The sequence below is a fragment of the Heptranchias perlo genome, unplaced genomic scaffold (genome assembly GCF_035084215.1).
Source record: "Heptranchias perlo isolate sHepPer1 unplaced genomic scaffold, sHepPer1.hap1 HAP1_SCAFFOLD_321, whole genome shotgun sequence".
Classification (NCBI taxonomy): Eukaryota; Metazoa; Chordata; class Chondrichthyes; order Hexanchiformes; family Hexanchidae; genus Heptranchias; species Heptranchias perlo.
In genome coordinates this window covers 177,532-197,977 of record NW_027139333.1, presented here as the reverse complement: position 1 = coordinate 197,977, position 20,446 = coordinate 177,532, and the positions used below count along the sequence as shown (strand labels likewise).

At 44.9% G+C, this 20,446-nt stretch overlaps 1 protein-coding gene across 1 annotated transcript in view; it reads left to right on the top strand.

Moving 5' to 3' along the window:
• The window catches only part of LOC137311295 (tetraspanin-2-like), a 149,726-nt gene extending 130,268 nt beyond the window's left edge, over window positions 1-19,458 (top strand). The window contains exon 5 of the mRNA XM_067978585.1: window positions 19,208-19,458. Coding sequence (XP_067834686.1) covers window positions 19,208-19,273 — 66 coding nt within the window. The 3' untranslated portion in view covers window positions 19,274-19,458. The remainder of the gene's footprint in view (window positions 1-19,207) is intronic.
• Window positions 19,459-20,446: the final 988 nt, after the last annotated feature.

Below are 20,446 nucleotides of genomic sequence, written 5' to 3'. Positions count from 1 at the left end.
GATTAATGATTGGGAGGATCCATATTGTACACGGTCTGTGGGTGATTAATGATTGGGAGGATCCATATTGTACAGTGACTGTGGGTGATCAATGATTGGGAGGATCCATATTGTACAGTGACTGTGGGTGATCAATGATTGGGAGGATCCATATTGTACAGTGACTGTGGGTGATTAATGATTGGGAGGATCCATATTGTACAGTGACTGTGGGTGATTAATGATTGGGAGGATCCATATTGTACAGTGACTGTGGGTGATCAATGATTGGGAGGATCCATATTGTACAGTGACTGTGGGTGATTAATGATTGGGAGGATCCATATTGTACAGTGACTGTGGGTGATTAATGATTGGGGAGGATCCATATTGTACACGGACTGTGGGTGATCAATGATTGGGAGGATCCATATTGTACAGTGACTGTGGGTGATTAATGATTGGGAGGATCCATATTGTACAGTGACTGTGGGTGATTAATGATTGGGTGGATCCATATTGTACAGTGACTGTGGGTGATTAATGATTGGGTGGATCCATATTGTAAAGTGACTGTGGGTGATTAATGATTGGGAGGATCCATATTGTACAGTGACTGTGGGTGATTAATGATTGGGAGGATCCATATTGTACACGGTCTGTGGGTGATTAATGATTGGGTGGATCCATATTGTACACGGTCTGTGGGTGATTAATGATTGGGTGGATCCATTTTGTACAGTGACTGTGGGTGATTAATGATTGGGAGGATCCATATTGTACAGTGACTGTGGGTGATTAATGATTGGGTGGATCCATATTGTACAGTGACTGTGGATGATTAATGATTGGGTGGATCCATATTGTACAGTGACTGTGGGAGATTAATGATTGGGTGGATCCATATTGTACAGTGACTGTGGGTGATTAATGATTGGGAGGATCCATATTGTACAGTGACTGTGGGTGATTAATGATTGGGTGGATCCATATTGTACAGTGACTGTGGATGATTAATGATTGGGTGGATCCATATTGTACAGTGACTGTGGGAGATTAATGATTGGGTAGATCCATATTGTTCACGGTCTGTGGGTGATTAATGATTGGGTGGATCCATTTTGTACAGTGACTGTGGGTGATTAATGATTGGGCAGATCCATATTGTACACGGTCTGTGGGTGATTAATGATTGGGTGGATCCATATTGTACAGTGACTGGGTGATTAATGATTGGGCAGATCCATATTGTACACGGTCTGTGGGTGATTAATGATTGGGAGGATCCATATTGTACAGTGACTGTGGGTGATTAATGATTGGGTGGATCCATATTGTACATTGACTGTGGGTGATTAATGATTGGGTGGATCCATATTGTAAAGTGACTGTGGGTGATTAATGATTGGGTGGATCCATATTGTACACGGTCTGTGGGTGATTAATGATTGGGTGGATCCATATTGTACACGGTCTGTGGGTGATTAATGATTGGGTGGATCCATTTTGTACAGTGACTGTGGGTGATTAATGATTGGGTGGATCCATATTGTACACGGTCTGTGGGTGATTAATGATTGGGTGGATCCATTTTGTACAGTGACTGTGGGTGATTAATGATTGGGTGGATCCATATTGTACACGGTCTGTGGGTGATTAATGATTGGGTGGATCCATATTGTACACGGTCTGTGGATGATTAATGATTGGGAGGATCCATATTGTACACGGACTGTGGATGATTAATGATTGGGTGGATCCATATTGTACAGTGACTGTGGGTGATTAATGATTGGGTGGATCCATATTGTACAGTGACTGTGGGTGATTAATGATTGGGTGGATCCATATTGTACACGGTCTGTGGATGATTAATGATTGGGTGGATCCATATTGTACAGTGACTGTGGGTGATTAATGATTGGGTGGATCCATATTGTACAGTGACTGTGGGTGATTTCTGATTGGGTGGATCCATATTGTACAGTGACTGTGGGTGATTAATGATTGGGTGGATCCATATTGTACAGTGACTGTGGGTGATTAATGATTGGGTAGATCCATATTGTACACGGTCTGTGGGTAATTAATGATTGGGTGGATCCATATTGTACAGTGACTGTGGGTGATTAATGATTGGGTAGATCCATATTGTACACGGTCTGTGGGTGATTAATGATTGGGAGGATCCATATTGTACAGTGACTGTGGGTGATTAATGATTGGGAGGATCCATATTGTACACAGACTGTGGGTGATTAATGATTGGGTGGATCCATATTGTACACGGACTGTGGGTGATCAATGATTGGGAGGATCCATATTGTACACGGTCTGTGGATGATTAATGATTGGGAGGATCCATATTGTACAGTGACTGTGGGTGATTAATGATTGGGAGGATCCATATTGTACACAGACTGTGGGTGATTAATGATTGGGTGGATCCATATTGTACAGTGACTTTGGGTGATTAATGATTGGGAGGATCCATATTGTACACAGACTGTGGGTGATTAATGATTGGGTGGATCCATATTGTACAGTGACTGTGGGTGATCAATGATTGGGTGGATCCATATTGTACACGGACTGTGGGTGATTAATGATTGGGTGGATCCATATTGTACAGTGACTGTGGGTGATCAATGATTGGGAGGATCCATATTGTACACGGTCTGTGGATGATTAATGATTGGGAGGATCCATATTGTACAGTGACTGTGGGTGATTAATGATTGGGAGGATCCATATTGTACACAGACTGTGGGTGATTAATGATTGGGTGGATCCATATTGTACAGTGACTGTGGGTGATTAATGATTGGGAGGATCCATATTGTACACAGACTGTGGGTGATTAATGATTGGGTGGATCCATATTGTACAGTGACTGTGGGTGATCAATGATTGGGTGGATCCATATTGTACACGGACTGTGGGTGATTAATGATTGGGTGGATCCATTTTGTACAGTGACTGTGGGTGATTAATGATTGGGTGGATCCATATTGTACACGGTCTGTGGGTGATTAATGATTGGGTGGATCCATTTTGTACAGTGACTGTGGGTGATTAATGATTGGGTGGATCCATATTGTACACGGTCTGTGGGTGATTAATGATTTGGAGGATCCATATTGTACAGTGACTGTGGGTGATTAATGATTGGGTGGATCCATATTGTACACGGTCTGTGGGTGATTAATGATTGGGTGGATCCATTTTGTACAGTGACTGTGGGTGATTAATGATTGGGTGGATCCATATTGTACACGGTCTGTGGGTGATTAATGATTGGGAGGATCCATATTGTACAGTGACTGTGGGTGATTAATGATTGGGAGGATCCATATTGTACACGGACTGTGGGTGATTAATGATTGGGAGGATTCATATTGTACATTGACTGTGGGTGATTAATGATTGGGTGGATCCATATTGTACACGGACTATGGGTGATTAATGATTAGGTGGATCCATATTGTACACGGACTGTGGGTGATTAATGATTGGGAGGATCCATATTGTACACGGACTGTGGGTGATTAATGATTGGGAGGATCCATATTGTACACGGTCTGTGGGTGATTAATGATTGGGAGGATCCATATTGTACACGGACTGTGGGTGATTAATGATTGGGAGGATCCATATTGTACACGGACTGTGGGTGATTAATGATTGGGAGGATCCATATTGTACACGGACTGTGGGTGATTAATGATTGGGTGGATCCATATTGTACACGGTCTGTGGGTGATTAATGATTGGGAGGATCCATATTGTACAGTGACTGTGGGTGATTAATGATTGGGAGGATCCATATTGTACAGTGACTGTGGGTGATTAATGATTGGGTGGATCCATATTGTACAGTGACTGTGGGTGATTAATGATTGGGTAGATCCATATTGTACACGGTCTGTGGGTGATTAATCATTGGGTGGATCCATATTGTACATTGACTGTGGGTGATTAATGATTGGGTGGATCCATATTGTACAGTGACTGTGGGTGATTAATGATTGGGTAGATCCATATTGTACACGGTCTGTGGGTGATTAATGATTGGGAGGATCCATATTGTACAGTGACTGTGGGTGATTAATGATTGGGTAGATCCATATTGTACACGGTCTGTGGGTGATTAATGATTGGGAGGATCCATATTGTACAGTGACTGTGGGTGATTCATGATTGGGAGGATCCATATTGTACAGTGACTGTGGGTGATTCATGATTGGGTGGATCCATATTGTACACGGACTGTGGGTGATTAATGATTTGGTGGATCCATATTGTACAGTGACTGTGGTGATTAATGATTGGGAGGATCCATATTGTACAGTGACTGTGGGTGATTAATGATTGGGAGGATCCATATTGTACAGTGACTGTGGGTGATTAATGATTGGGTGGATCCATATTGTACAGTGACTGTGGGTGATTAATGATTGGGAGGATCCATATTGTACAGTGACTGTGGGTGATTAATGATTGGGTGGATCCATATTGTACAGTGACTGTGGGTGATTAATGATTGGGTGGATCCATATTGTACAGTGACTGTGGGTGATTAATGATTGGGGAGGATCCATATTGTACAGTGACTGTGGGTGATTAATGATTGGGTGGATCCATATTGTACAGTGACTGTGGGTGATTAATGATTGGGTGGATCCATATTGTACACGGACTGTGGGTGATTAATGATTGGGTGGATCCATATTGTACAGTGACTGTGGGTGATTAATGATTGGGAGGATCCATATTGTACAGTGACTGTGGGTGATTAATGATTGGGTGGATCCATATTGTACAGTGACTGTGGGTGATTAATGATTGGGTGGATCCATATTGTACAGTGACTGTGGGTGATTAATGATTGGGAGGATCCATATTGTACAGTGACTGTGGGTGATTAATGATTGGGAGGATCCATATTGTACAGTGACTGGGTGATTAATGATTGGGAGGATCCATATTGTACAGTGACTGTGGGTGATTAATGATTGGGAGGATCCATATTGTACAGTGACTGTGGGTGATTAATGATTGGGAGGATCCATATTGTACAGTGACTGTGGGTGATTAATGATTGGGTGGATCCATATTGTACAGTGACTGTGGGTGATTAATGATTGGGTGGATCCATATTGTACAGTGACTGTGGGTGATTAATGATTGGGAGGATCCATATTGTACAGTGACTGTGGGTGATTAATGATTGGGAGGATCCATATTGTACAGTGACTGGGTGATTAATGATTGGGAGGATCCATATTGTACAGTGACTGTGGGTGATTAATGATTGGGAGGATCCATATTGTACAGTGACTGTGGGTGATCAATGATTGGGAGGATCCATATTGTACAGTGACTGTGGGTGATCAATGATTGGGAGGATCCATATTGTACAGTGACTGTGGGTGATTAATGATTGGGAGGATCCATATTGTACAGTGACTGTGGGTGATTAATGATTGGGTGGATCCATATTGTACAGTGACTGTGGGTGGTGAGTAATGGATGCAGTTTGAACATACAGACATACGAACAATGAGGTTCAGGAAACGACCCTCTGGTCCATCCAGCCTGTCCCACACAATCGTGATTCCTTGTGTGTCACAATATATACACTCCCCAGCCCACACCATGTGATCTCTTGGGAGAGGCGCAAAACCAGACAAAAACTCTGGCGAATTTGGGAGGAAATGTTCTGGGAAATTCCTCTCCGACCATTTTGGCGATTGGAACTCGTCCAGGAGCTCAGTCTGGCCCTGATAACTCGATACTTTGCCTACCTTGTGTGAGAGCTGATCTCCGGCCCAGCCAGAAACAGGCCCAGCTCTCGCTTCAAGGAATTCCGCCAATCAGTGTCCATCGCATGAGCCGGCAGCCTGTTCCAGAGGCCCACTATTCTCTGGGAAAAGAACCACCTCCTGACATCAAACCTCAATCTGGCCTCGTACAACTTCATATGGTGACCCTGCTCCTCCCCAATGTATTTAATTGGAACAAATTGTCATCTCAAGCACAATCCATTCCCTTTATCTTATAAACCTCGATCAGATCACCCATTAGTCTCCGTTTCTTTAAAGTGTACAGTCCCATCTCTTTTAGCCTATCTTGATCACTAAGATGCTTTAAGCTGGGAATTAGTCGAGTGGCCCTCCTCGGCACCCTTTCGAAAGCCTCGATATCACCCAACATGTGAGGAGACCAAAACTGGGCACTATTCTAACTGAGGCCTGACTGAGGTGTTGTACAAGGACAAAAGTCATCTTTGTCTTATAGAGAATTGTCCTATTCGACATGAACCTTTAGAGATCTATACACGAGAACAGCCAGATCTTGTTTTAATGCTTTTCCCTGAAGGGTGTGTGTATGTTCAACATTCATCCTTCCCACGTGTATAAAACTCCTCTTTTCCAAATTAAACCTCATTTGCCAGTCATGAGCCCAATCCCCCAACACATCAAGATCCACCTGAAACCTATGAGCATCGCATACAGACTCGCACAGACTCAAATCCATTCACAACTACTTTCTGCCTACGTCTAAGATGAGGACTGCATGAGTCTCCATCCAGCCCATGGGAAATGTCCCAGAGCCAATGAATTATTGAAAATATAGGAGAGGTCTCGCACAGCACGTGTCCCGTCTCCCTGAGTAGCCTCGTGTGGCGATCTTCTGGCCTGGCTACTCCATCTACTTTTAGGTTCTTAATTCTATCTAAAACAATATGTTCATCTATGTTAATATTATTAATTTTATTATTAACATCATGAAATTGTAACAGCTGAGTCAATCAACAAAACTCCCAGTTCAGGTGAGAGTTTATCAACAAAACTCCCAGTTCAGGAGAGAGTTTATCACCAACATTCCCAGTTCAGGTGAGAGTTTCTCACCAACATTCCCAGTTAAAGTGAGAGTTTCTCACCAACATTCCCAGTTCAGGTGAGAGTTTCTCACTAACATTCCCAGTTCAGGAGAGAGTTTATCACCAACATTCCCAGTTCAGGTGAGAATTTATCACCAACATTCCCAGTTCAGGTGAGAGTTTATCACCAACATTCCCAGTTCAGGAGAGAGTTTCTCATCAACATTCCCAGTTCAGGAGAGAGTTTATCACCAACATTCCCAGTTCAGGTGAGAGTTTCTCACCAACATTCCCAGTTCAGGAGAGAGTTTATCATCAACATTCCCAGTTAAAGTGAGAGTTCATCACCAGAACTTCCTGTTCAGGTGAGTGTTTATCCCGAACCATCCCAGTTGATCCGTGAGTTAATCACCAAATTTCCCACTTCAGTTGAGAGTTTATCAACAATATTCACAATTCAGGTAAGAGTTTATCACCAAAACTTCCTGTTCAGCTGAGAGTTCATCACCAACAATTACAGTTGAAGGAGAGTTTGTCACCAAAATTCCCAGTTCAGCTGAGAGTTCATCACCAAAACCATGGAACCAAAGAACCATAGAACCACAGAAAGAGATATAGCACAGAAGGGGCCATTCGGCCCATCGTGTCTGCGCTGGCTCGAAGAACAACCAATGCCCATTCTAATCCCACCTTCCAGCACCCGGTCCGGAGCCCTGCAGCTTACAGCACTTTAGGTGCTGGTCCAGGTACTTTTTAAAAGAGTTGAGGGTCCCTGCCTCGACCACCAATTCGGGCAGCGAATTCCATACACCCACCGCCCTCTGGGTAAAAAAGTTTTTCCTCATGTCCCCTCGAATCCTTCCGCCAATCAGCTTAAATCTATGTCCTCTAGTTCTTGAACTGTCTGCCAGGTGAAACAGGTACTTCCTGTCTACTCTATCTGGGCCCCTCATAATTTTGTACACCTCAATCCAGTCACCCCTCAGCCTCCTCTGCTCCAAGGAAAACAACCCCAGCCTATCCAATCTCTCCTCGTAGCTGCAATTTTCAAGCCTTGGCAACATTCTTGTAAATCTTCTCTGCACTCTCTCCAGAGCAATTACATCCTTCCTGTAATGTGGTGACCAGAACTGCGCACAATACTCCAGCTGTGGCCTTACCAGCGTTTTATACAGTTCCATCATTACATCCCTGCTTTTGTATTCTGTACCTCGGCTAATAACGGAGAGCATTCCGTATGCCTTCTTCACAACCTTATCTACCTACCTGTACTGCCACCTTCAGGGACCTGTGCACATGCACTCCAAGGTCTCTCACTTCCTCTACCCCCAGGAACAAAGGAACATAGGAACAGGAGTAGGCCATTCAGCCCCTCGTGCCTGCTCCACCATTTGATAAGATCATGGCTGATCTGTGATCTAACTCCATATACCCGCCTTTGGCCCATATCCCTTAATTGGCAAAAAGCTATCTATCTCAGATTTAAAATTAGCAATTGAGCTAGTATCAATTGCCATTTGCAGAAGAGAGTTCCAAACTTCAACCACCCTTTGTGTGTAGAAATGTTTTCTAATCTCACTCCTGAAAGGTCTGGCTCTAATTTTTAGTCTGTGCCCCCTACTCCTAGAATCCCCAACCAGCGGAAATAGTTTCTCTCTATCCACCCTATCTGTTCCCCTTAATATCTTATAAACTTCGATCAGATCACCCCTTAACCTTCGAAACTCTGGAGAATACAACCCCAATTTGTGTAATCTCTCCTCGTAACATAACCCTTGAAGTCCGGGTATCATTCCAGTAAACCTACGCTGCACTCCCTCCAAGGCCAATATGTCCTTCCGAAGGTGCGGTGCCCAGAACTGCTCACAGTACTCCAGGTGCGGTCTAACCAGAGTTTTGTATAGCTGCAGCATAACTTCTGCCCCCTTGTACTCTAGTCCTCTAGATATAAAGGCCAGCATTCCATTAGCCTTCTTGATTATTTTCTGCACCTGTTCATGACACTTCAATGATCGATGTACCTGAACCCTTAAGTCCCTTTGGACATCCACTGTTTTTAACTTTTTACCATTTAGAAAGTACCCTGTTCTATCCTTTTTTAATCCAAAGTGGATGACCTCACATTTGTCTGCATTAAATTCCATTTGCCACAGTTTTTCCCATTCACCTAATCTATCAATATCACTTTGTAATTTTATGTTTTCATCCACACTGCTTACAATGTCACCAATCTTTGTGTCATCAGCAAACTTAGATATGAGACTTTCTATGCCTTCATCTAAGTCGTTAATAAATATTGTGAATAATTGAGGCCCCAAGACAGATCCCTGCGGGACTCCACTAGTCACATCCTGCCAATGTGAGTACCGACCCATTATCCCTACTCTCTGTCGTCTTTCGCTCAGCCAACTTCCTAACCAAGTCCGTACTTTTCTCTCGATTCCATGGGCTTCTATCTTAGCTAACAGTCTCTTATGTGGGACCTTATCAAATGCCTTCTGGAAGTCCATATAAATAACATCCATTGACATTCCCCTGTCCACTACTTTAGTCACCTCTTCAAAAAATTCAATCAGGTTTGTCAGGCATGACCTACCTTTCCCAAATCCATGCTGGCTCTCTCTGATTAACTGAAAATTCTCGAGGTGTTCAGTCACCCTATCCTTAATTATAGACTCCAGCATTTTCCCCACAACAGATGTTCGGCTAACTGGTCTATAATTCCCCGGTTTCCCTCTCTCATCTTTCTTAAAAAGTGGAGTGACATGTGCAATTTTCCAATCTAGAGGGACAGTTCCTGAATCTAGAGAACTTTGAAAGATTATAGTTGGGGCATCTGCAATGTGCTCACCTACTTCCTTTAAAACCCTGGGATGGAAACCATCTGGTCCTGGGGATTTGTCACTCTTTAGTGCTATTATTTTGTTCATTACTGTTGTTTTACTTATGTTAATTTTATCGAGTCCCTGTCCCTGATTCAATATTAGTTTTCTTGGGATTTCCGGCATGCTATCCTCTTTTTCTTCTGTAAATACTGACGCAAAGTAATTGTTCAACATGTCCGTCATTTCCCCATTGTCAATGACAATATCCCCACTTTCAGTTTTTAAGGGGCCAACACTGCTCCTGACCACCCTCTTTTTCCTAATATAACTATAAAAGTTCTTCGTATTGGTTTTGATATCCCTGGCAAGTTTCTTTTCATACTCTCTTTTTGTAGCTCTTACTATCTGTTTTGTGACCCTTTGTTGATCTTTGTATCTTTCCCATTCGCCAGGATCTGTGCCATTTTTTGCCTTTTTGTATGCCCTTTCCTTATGTCTTATACTGTCCCTTACCTCTTTAGTTGTCCATGGCTGTGTTTTTTTTGGCAAGTAGAGTTCTTGCCCCTCAGGGGTATAAACCGATTCTGTATCACGTTAAATGTTTCTTTAAACATTTCCCACTGATCATCAGTCATTTTACCCATTAACAGATTTGCCCAGTTTACTGTGGACAGTCTCTGTCTCATCCCATTGAAGTCGGCCTTACCCAAGTCTAGAATCTTAGCAGCTGATTCACTTTTTTCCCTTTCAAACACTACATTGAACTCGATCATGTTATGATCACTATTGGATAGATGTTCACGCACAGTTAAGCCGTTAACTAAATTTGGTTCATTACTCATTACTAAATCTAGTATGGCTTGCCCCCTTGTTGCCTCTCGGACATACTGCTGTAGAAAACTATCCCGGACACACTCAAGAAATTCATTACCTTTCTGACAGTTGCTAGTCTGCTTTTCCCAATCTATGTGAGGGTTAAAGTCCCCCATTAAGACCACTATGCCTTTCTTACACACTTGTCTAATCTCTGCATTCATACAATCTAGCACTTCAGAGCTGCTGCCAGGGCTCCAATACACAACTCCCACTGTAGTCTTAGATCCTTTCCTATTTCTCAATTCAACCCATAAGGTCTCTGTTGGCTGCTTACCTCTCGTTATATCCTCCTTTATCATTGAATTGATTTCATCTCTAATCATTAAGGCGACTCCTCCCCCTCTTCCATTTTCCCTATCTCTCCTGTAGATCTTCTAACCTGGTATATTTATTCCCAATCCTGACCATCCTGCAGCCATGTCTCAGTAATAGCCATCATGTCATACCCTCCAATTTGAATTTGAACCTGTAGTTTATTTAATTTATTCCTTATACTCCGTGCATTTGTATATAGAACTCTTAGTTGGGCCACACACCCTCTCAATATATTCCCGTTTACTGCGTATTCCCTTTTACTGTTTGCCCTCCCTAAGTGCATTACCTCACACTTTTCCGGGTTGAACTCCATTTGCCACTTTTCCGCCCACTCCACCAACCCATTGATATCTTCTTGGAGTCTACAGCTATCCTCTTCACTATCAACTACACGGCCAATTCTTGTGTTGTCTGCAAATTTTCCAATCGTGCCCCCTATATTCAAGTCCAAATCATTAATATATACCACAAACAGCAAGGGACCCAACACTGAGCCCTGTGGCACACCACTGGAAACGGATTTCCATTCGCAAAGACATCCATTGACTTTTACCCTTTGTTTCCTGTTACTGAGCCAATTTTGGATCCAATTCACCACATTTCCCTGTATCCCATGGGCTTTTACCTTTCTGACCAGTCTGCCATGTGGGACCTTGTCAAATGCCTTACTAAAATCCATGTAGACAACATCCACTGCACTACCCTCATCAATCCTCCTCGTCACTTCCTCAAAGAATTCAATCAGATTTGTAAGGCATGACCTTCCCTGAACAAATCCATGCTGACTATCCCTGATTAAACCATGCCTTTCCAAGTGACAGTTTATCCTTTCTCTCAGTATTGATTCTAATAGTTTGCCCACCACCAGAGGTAAGACTGACCGGTCTATAATTGTTCGGCCTTTCCCTCGTACCCTTTTTAAACAATGGTATTATGTTTGCAGTCTTCCAGTCCTCCGGTACCTCCCCTGTATTTAGTGAGGATTGGAAAATGATCCTCAGAGCATCCGCTATTTCCTCCCTGGCCTCCTTCAATAGTCCAGGAAACAATCCATCCAGCCCTGGTGACTTATCAACTTTCAAGGATTCCAGTCTCTCCAGTACTTCCTCTCTCGTTATGTTTACCTTATCCAATATTTCACATCTCTCCTCTTTAACTACTACATTCGGATTTCCTTTGTGAATATGGAGACAAAATATTCATTTAAAACCCTACCCACATCCTCTGCTTCGACACACAAGTTACCCTTATCATCCCTGATAGGTCCCACCTTTTCCTTAGCTATCCTCTTGTTCAGGTGAGAGTTTCTCACCAATATTCCCAGTTCAGCTGAGAGTTTATCACCAACATTCCCAGTTCAGCTGGGAGTTTCTCACCAATATTCCCAGTTCAGCTGAGAGTTTCTAACCAAAACTTTCTGTTCAGCTGAGATTTGATCACCAACACTGAGATCTGGGGAGAGTTGTCACCAAAATGGCTATCAATTGGGGACTCTCTCATACCCATTTATAGGAGGGAGCTTATCTTGGGGATGCATGATGTTTAATGGGGAGCTCTGAGAATAAAGGTTTGGAAGCAACTGAAGACTGGGCTCTAATATACTACCGTTCAACAACTGGCTATCTGACTTTTTACAATCACCAGCAATCCCATTCAGGAGAGAATTTATCACCAACATTCCCAGTTCAGGTGAGAGTTGGGGGCCAATTTAAGGAATGGCCGAGCGGGTGCGTTGGGGGCGGGGAGCTCCTTTAATGGCGGAATCCCAGAGCGGCTTCGGAGCCCGGCTCCAACCCACTGACTTCCGGGTTCCCCAGTGACACTGGGTGTGCGCGCAGCTCCCGAATGCGGGACTCCCACCGGCAATTAAAGCCGTCGGGATGCTGCTCGAGACAGGTAGTCACATAATATTGTGCGCAGTTCTGGTCACCACATTGCAGGAAGGATGTAATTGCTCTGGAGAGAGGTCAGAGAAGATTTACAAGAATGTTGCCAGGGCTTGAAAATTGCAGCTACGAGGAGAGATTGGACAGGCTGGGGTTGTTTTCCTTGGAGCAGAGGAGGCTGAGGGGAGACTTGATTGAGGTGTACAAAATTATGAGGGGCCTAGATAGAGTAGACAGGAAGTACCTGTTTCCCCTAGCGGAGAGTTCAAGAACTAGATGACATAGATTTAAACTGATTGGCGGAAGCATTCGAGGGGACATGAGGAAAAACTTTTTTACCCAGAGGGCAGTGGGTGTATGGAATTTGCTGCCCGACTTGGTGGTAGAGGCAGGGACCCTCAACTCTTTTAAAAAGTACCTGGACCAGCACCTAAAGTGCTGTAAGCTGCAGGGCTACGGACCGGGTGCTGGAAGGTGGGATTAGAATGGGCACCTGGTTGTTCGTCGAGCCGGCGCGGACACGATGGGCCGAATGGCCCCCTTCTGTGCTATATCTTTTCTATAGGCACTGGACAGGTCTCTTTGAGTGGAGATTTTGGCAGGGGTGCAATTTTGAAGGATCCTCAGCATGTTCCCGTGCTGTGGGAAACACTCCCTGTTGGAGCAGATGCCTTTCAGCCAGCAGCCAGTGGGAGATGCAAAGGATTATTTGACAGTTGGGGGGAAAACCTCATTTATTGCAGCAGGGCACTCTGTCACTTCAGACAAAGTTTTGGCTGCAACACCTTTGTCTTTCCACTCAAAATTATTAATTTATACCCTAAACTCTGCTGTGCAAACACATTTACCTACTTTGCGCACCCCCTCAAACTCACACCGTCAGGTTGGGGGGTCACCATGGCTGCATTCATCACTTCATCCGAGGACGAGCAACATCACCAGCCTCGCCAGGCACGGTGTCCACCTCCGCCACGTGGAGCTCCACAACACAGTGCTGCACCACAGGCACCTGCACAAAACAGTCGTGCAACTTCACATACACCCACTGTAGAGTGACCCAATGGGTGGCATCAAGTGTGGGTGTTCATGGAGAACCTCATGAAAGGGACTTATTACACAAACCAGTCAAGAATGGCCAAGACGTTGCAGTAGTGGTGACAATATAATATTTAATATGCCATTAACAAAAATCAAATATAAATAAAAGACATGACCAACCATCAAACACCCTTGTGCATCCCCTTCGTGCTCACAAAACCTTCACCTTTCTCTTCCGACTACTCCTACGTGGTGCTTCCCCTGTGACTGCAGCAGAGGTAGTGACAGGTTACTCTTGTTCATGCCCTGACCCATTAGATGTTTTGGGCCGACATCCTCTGGGTTTCGGTGCCCGTGAGGGCCCCTTCAAAGACTCCTCCACCTGCACCTGTGCAGGTCAGACTCGGCCACCTGGAGAGGGGGCAGCATTGTAGGTACTGGTTGAGAGGGGGGCAACGGGTGAGACGTGGGAGCACTTTGAGTGGCGTCCCCACTTCCGTGTCCCCTTTCGCCATCATCCCTCTCCTGGGCCAGGCCCACACCACTCCCACCACTCTGCTGGATGACAGTTTGGAGAACATGTGTGAAGCCTTATAAGGCCAGTGCTAGTGTATCTGCCTGCCTGTTTAAGGCGGCAAAAGTTGCTCACCTCGAGTCTGAATGGCCGTTGTCAGGGCCTCAGTGGACTCATTTGTGAGCCGTGCTTGAAGCTCCATGTTGGCCATCCTTCCCTCCATCGCAGACATTCCCGCACTTACCCACGACACTATCTCAGAGATGCCCTCACGTCCCTGTGACAGTATCTCAGAGGTTCCCTCCTGTACCTGTGCCACCATTTCACTCATGCAGGAGTTGGACTCCTCCATCCTCTGCGCGATTGTGGAGACTGCGCGTGGCACCTGTTCCAGCACCTCGCAAATGTGCTGCTGCCCTTTGATCATTCTCCTTTAAAAGGATGGCCCCCAGGGTTCAGCATCTGTGTCCAGCCGAGCAGAGCCTGGAGAGGAGTGCTCCCACCTTCGCAGACTCTCCACAGCTGCCCCTACCACCAGTGTCTGCTCGTGCTCACGTGTGTGGTGACTCACCAGGTGCGACCCCAACTAACTGAGGACTGGGACCCACCGAGGTGTGAGTACCTGCGCTGGTGGATGGCTCGCTCAGATGTGACGGTGCCTCCTCAGAGGCCGGCAGGTCCTCTGAAGAATTGCCCTCCGTGGTCACGGCGGTCGCTGAAGGCCTTGTAAGAGAACAGAAGGCAATATTAAGCACCATCACAGATGTTGAGGTGCTGAAGATGGCAAGGCATGTTAACATCATTTTCTATTGTGAGTGCTGAATGTTAAAGTTCTGTCACCAGCCGTTTGTCGGGTGGCAGTCTCGGCGTCCCCGATGGACAGGCACTCGAGGGTGTGGCTCAATTCGAGAGCCTCCTGCTCCACATCTGTGAGGACGACCTGATGTTGCGGTCTCCCCTCCGGTCCCCGCCCTTTCCCGTGCATTCTGGGCTCTCCTCCTATAAGGGGAGAAAGTACAGACGCGTGAGTGAGGGACGGTGACGTGGCCAACCGATGAATGCATTGGTTTGGGTGAGGCTGACCGTGAAAGAGATGCATCAGAGGGTGAGTATGAGACAGAGCCATGACATTGGATGAGGATTGGGTTGAGTGGGAGTGGTGGGATGAGTACTGGGGAGGTGAGGAATTGCAGGTAAGTTGAGGATGAGCTTTGAGTGGGTGTGAGGGGTGATGTGATAGAGTTGTGTTGGCAGTGCAGAAGGAGTTGTGGGGTGGGGGCGGTGATGTGGAAGACAGAGTGTAGGAGAATGAGTAAGTGTACTCACTTTTGCTGACCTAGTTCGGTCATTAAAACCCTTCCTGCACTGGATCCAGGTGCGGGAGACGTTGCTGCTGCTGGTGACCTCCTCTGCCACCTCGAGCCAGGCCTTCTTGGTGGCAGAGGCAGGCCACTTCCTCCCGTCCGCTGGGTAGAAGACATCCCTCCTCCTCCTCACCCCATCCAGTAGGACCAGGAGTGAGGCATCACTAAATCTGGGAGCAGCCTTTTCCCTGGGCTGCTCCATTGTGCTGTGTGGTCATTGGAGGACTGCCCCTTTAAATAGAGCTCCTCCAGCTGGCAGCCTGTGATGCGGGTGCGCAGTCCGCCCGCTGCGCAGATTTCCAACGGCAAACCCGAAAGCCACGGTAAGTGGCACCAATTTACCCGCGATCACGTCTGGAATGGGCCAATTTCATTGGGCGGGTTACCCACCCCCCTTCTCCCGCTGCCATCCCGACTCCCTGGTAATATTGGGGCCTTTATCACCAACATTCCCAGTTCAGGAGAGAGTTTATCACCAACATTCCCAGTACAGGAGAGAATTTATCACCAACATTCCCAGTTCAGGAGAGAGTTTATCACCAACATTCCCAGTACAGGAGAGAATTTATCACCAACATTCCCAGTTCAGGAGAGAATTTATCACCAACATTCCCAGTACAGGAGAGAGTTTATCACCAACATTCCCAGTACAGGAGAGAATTTATCACCAACATTCCCAGTTCAGGAGAGAATTTATCACCAACATTCCCAGTTCAGGAGAGAATTTATCACCAACATTCCCAGTTCAGGAGAGAATTTATCACCAACATTCCCAGTTCAGGAGAGAGTTTATCACCAACATTCCCAGTTCAGGAGAGAATTTATCACCAACATTCCCAGTTCAGGAGAGAATTTATGACCAACATTCCCAGTTCAGGAGAGAGTTTATCACCAACATTCCCAGTACAGGAGAGAGTTTATCACCAACATTCCCAGTTCAGGAGAGAATTTATCAACAACATTCCCAGTTCAGGAGAGAATTTATGACCAACATTCCCAGTTCAGGAGAGAGTTTATCACCAACATTTCCAGTTAAGGAGAGAGTTTATCACCAACATTCCCAGTTCAGGAGAGAATTTATCACCAACATTCCCAGTTCAGGAGAGAATTTATCACCAACATTCCCAGTTCAGGTGAGAGTTTATCACCAACATTCCCAGTTGAAGTGGGAGTTATCACCAAAATTCCCAGTTCAGGAGAGAGTTTATCACCAAAATTCCCAGTTCAGGAGAGAATTTATCACCAACATTCCCAGTTCAGGAGAGAGTTTATCACCAAAATTCCCAGTTCAGGAGAGAATTTATCACCAACATTCCCAGTTCAGGAGAGAATTTATCACCAACATTCCCAGTTCAGGAGAGAATTTATCACCAACATTCCCAGTTCAGGAGAGAGTTTATCACCAAAATTCCCAGTTCAGGAGAGAATTTATCACCAACATTCCCAGTTCAGGAGAGAATTTATCACCAACATTCCCAGTTCAGGAGAGAGTTTATCACCAAAATTCCCAGTTCAGGAGAGAATTTATCACCAACATTCCCAGTTCAGGAGAGAATTTATCACCAACATTCCCAGTTCAGGAGAGAATTTATCACCAAAATTCCCAGTTCAGGAGAGAATTTATCACCAACATTCCCAGTTCAGGAGAGAATTTATCACCAACATTCCCAGTTCAGGAGAGAATTTATCACCAACATTCCCAGTTCAGGAGAGAATTTATCACCAACATTCCCAGTTCAGGAGAGAGTTTATCACCAACATTCCCAGTTAAGGAGAGAGTTTATCACCAACATTCCCAGTTCAGGAGAGAATTTATCACCAACATTCCCAGTTCAGGAGAGAATTTATCACCAACATTCCCAGTTCAGGTGAGAGTTTATCACCAACATTCCCAGTTGAAGTGGGAGTTATCACCAAAATTCCCAGTTCAGGAGAGAGTTTATCACCAAAATTCCCAGTTCAGGAGAGAATTTATCACCAACATTCCCAGTTCAGGAGAGAGTTTATCACCAAAATTCCCAGTTCAGGAGAGAATTTATCACCAACATTCCCAGTTCAGGAGAGAATTTATCACCAACATTCCCAGTTCAGGAGAGAATTTATCACCAACATTCCCAGTTCAGGAGAGAATTTATCACCAACATTCCCAGTTCAGGAGAGAGTTTATCACCAAAATTCCCAGTTCAGGAGAGAGTTTATCACCAACATTCCCAGTTCAGGAGAGAGTTTATCACCAACATTCCCAGTTCAGGAGAGAGTTTATCACCAACATTCCCAGTTCAGGAGAGAGTTTATCACCAACATTCCCAGTTCAGGAGAGAGTTTATCACCAACATTCCCAGTTCAGGAGAGAGTTTATCACCAACATTCCCAGTTCAGGTGAGAGTTTATCGCCAACATTCCCAGTTCAGGTGAGAATTTATCACCAACATTCCCAGTTCAGGAGAGAGTTTATCACCAACATTCCCAGTTCAGGTCAGAGTTTATCACCAACATTCCCAGTTCAGGTGAGAATTTATCACCAACATTCCCAGTTCAGGAGAGAGTTTATCACCAACATTCCCAGTTCAGGAGAGAATTTATCACCAAAATTCCCAGTTCAGGAGAGAGTTTATCACCAACATTCCCAGTTGAAGTGGGAGTTTATCACCAAAATTCCCAGTTCAGGAGAGAATTTATCACCAACATTCCCAGTTCAGGAGAGAGTTTATCACCAAAATTCCCAGTTCAGGAGAGAATTTATCACCAACATTCCCAGTTCAGGAGAGAATTTATCACCAACATTCCCAGTTCAGGAGAGTATTTATCACCAACATTCCCAGTTCAGGAGAGAATTTATCACCAACATTCCCAGTTCAGGAGAGAGTTTATCACCAAAATTCCCAGTTCAGGAGAGAATTTATCACCAACATTCCCAGTTCAGGAGAGAATTTATCACCAAAATTCCCAGTTCAGGAGAGAATTTATCACCAAAATTCCCAGTTCAGGAGAGAGTTTATCACCAACATTCCCAGTTCAGGAGAGAATTTATCACCAACATTCCCAGTTCAATGGAGAGTTTATCACCAACATTCCCAGTTCAGGAGAGAGTTTATCACCAACATTCCCAGTTCAGGAGAGAGTTTATCACCAACATTCCCAGTTCAGGAGAGAGTTTATCACCAACATTCCCAGTTCAGGAGAGAGTTTATCGCCAACATTCCCAGTTCAGGTGAGAATTTATCACCAACATTCCCAGTTCAGGTGAGAGTTTATCACCAACATTCCCAGTTCAGGTGAGAATTTATCACCAACATTCCCAGTTCAGGTGAGAATTTATCACCAACATTCCCAGTTCAGGAGAGAGTTTATCACCAACATTCCCAGTTGAAGTGGGAGTTTATCACCAACACATCGAGTTTTCCGATTCTGAGTGTTTTCACTCACAGTCTCCGGTGTTTTTAAGTTCCCAGTGTTGATTTTTCTAAGTCTTTCCTCTAAAATCTGCGATGTGTTTTTAAATCTGTTTTGTTTTTTCTTGGCAGATTTTCGGAATGATTTTCAGTCTGGTTTTATGTTGTGCAATTCGCAATTCCCCGGATGAGATGTGATGGGATGTGAGAATGTGACGATGTACCCAGACTCTCCCAGTGCTCTGCACACCTTTCAAACCGGAAATCTAGGAATTATCTGGTTGCTTGTTGGTTAATTTAATTAGATGCAAGTTATTTTTCTGTATTTTATAGAACCTGCTCTGGTTCACCACCTTGTAATGCTTCAGTTATTTCATATAAACTCGTGGAACTTCATTGAAAACTGGTTTTAAAAATTTGGTATCATTTTAGGAATCTGGTTGACTGTGTCGGAGGTGTGTGCTGACCTGGTGGTGATATCTGGTTACCGGTATGATGCGAACTAGTTACCGATACGGTGAGCTCTGGTTACCGGTACCGTAACGCCTGGTTACTGGTACAGTGAGGTCTTTTACCGGTACAGTGAGGTACTGTAACCCATACAGTGAGTTCTTGTTACTAACACTGTGAGGCCTGGTCATCGATACAGTGAGGTCTAGCTACCTGTTAGTTGACCTGGTTACCGGTACAGTGACGCCTGGTTCCCGGTACAGTGAGATCTGGTTATTGGTACATTGAGACTTGGCTACTGGTACGGTGAGCTCTCGTTACCAGTATGGTGCCATCGGGTTACAGGTATGGTGTGATCTGGTGCCCAGTACGGTGAGTTCTAGTTATCGGTGCAGTGCGGACTGGTAACTGGTAAGATGAGGTCTAATTCCAGGCACGGTGAGCTCTGGTTACTAGTACGGTGATGCCTGATTGGGCGAGGCCTGGTTACCTTTATGGTATGCTGTGGTTACTGGTATGGTGAGCTCGAGTTATAGTATGCTAAGGTATGGTTACCGGTATGGTGGGGTCTGGTTACCGGTATGGTGGGGTCTGGTTACCGGTAAGGTGAGGCCTGGTTACCGGTACAGTGAAGTCTGATTAATTGTATGGTATGGTCTGCTTATTGGTGCCATGAGTTCTGGTTATCGGTATGGTGAGCCTGGTCACCATATGGTGAGGTGTGGTTACTGGTACAGTGAACTCTGGCTATGGTATGCTGAGGCATGGCTACCAGTACAATAAGGTCTGGTTACTGATACTGTGAGCCCTGGTTACCGATATGCTGAGGTCTCATTGCTGGCACTGTGTGGACTGATTACTGTAATGGTGAACTCTGGTTACTGGCAAGTTGAGGCCTGGTTCAGGTACGGTGAGCTCTTG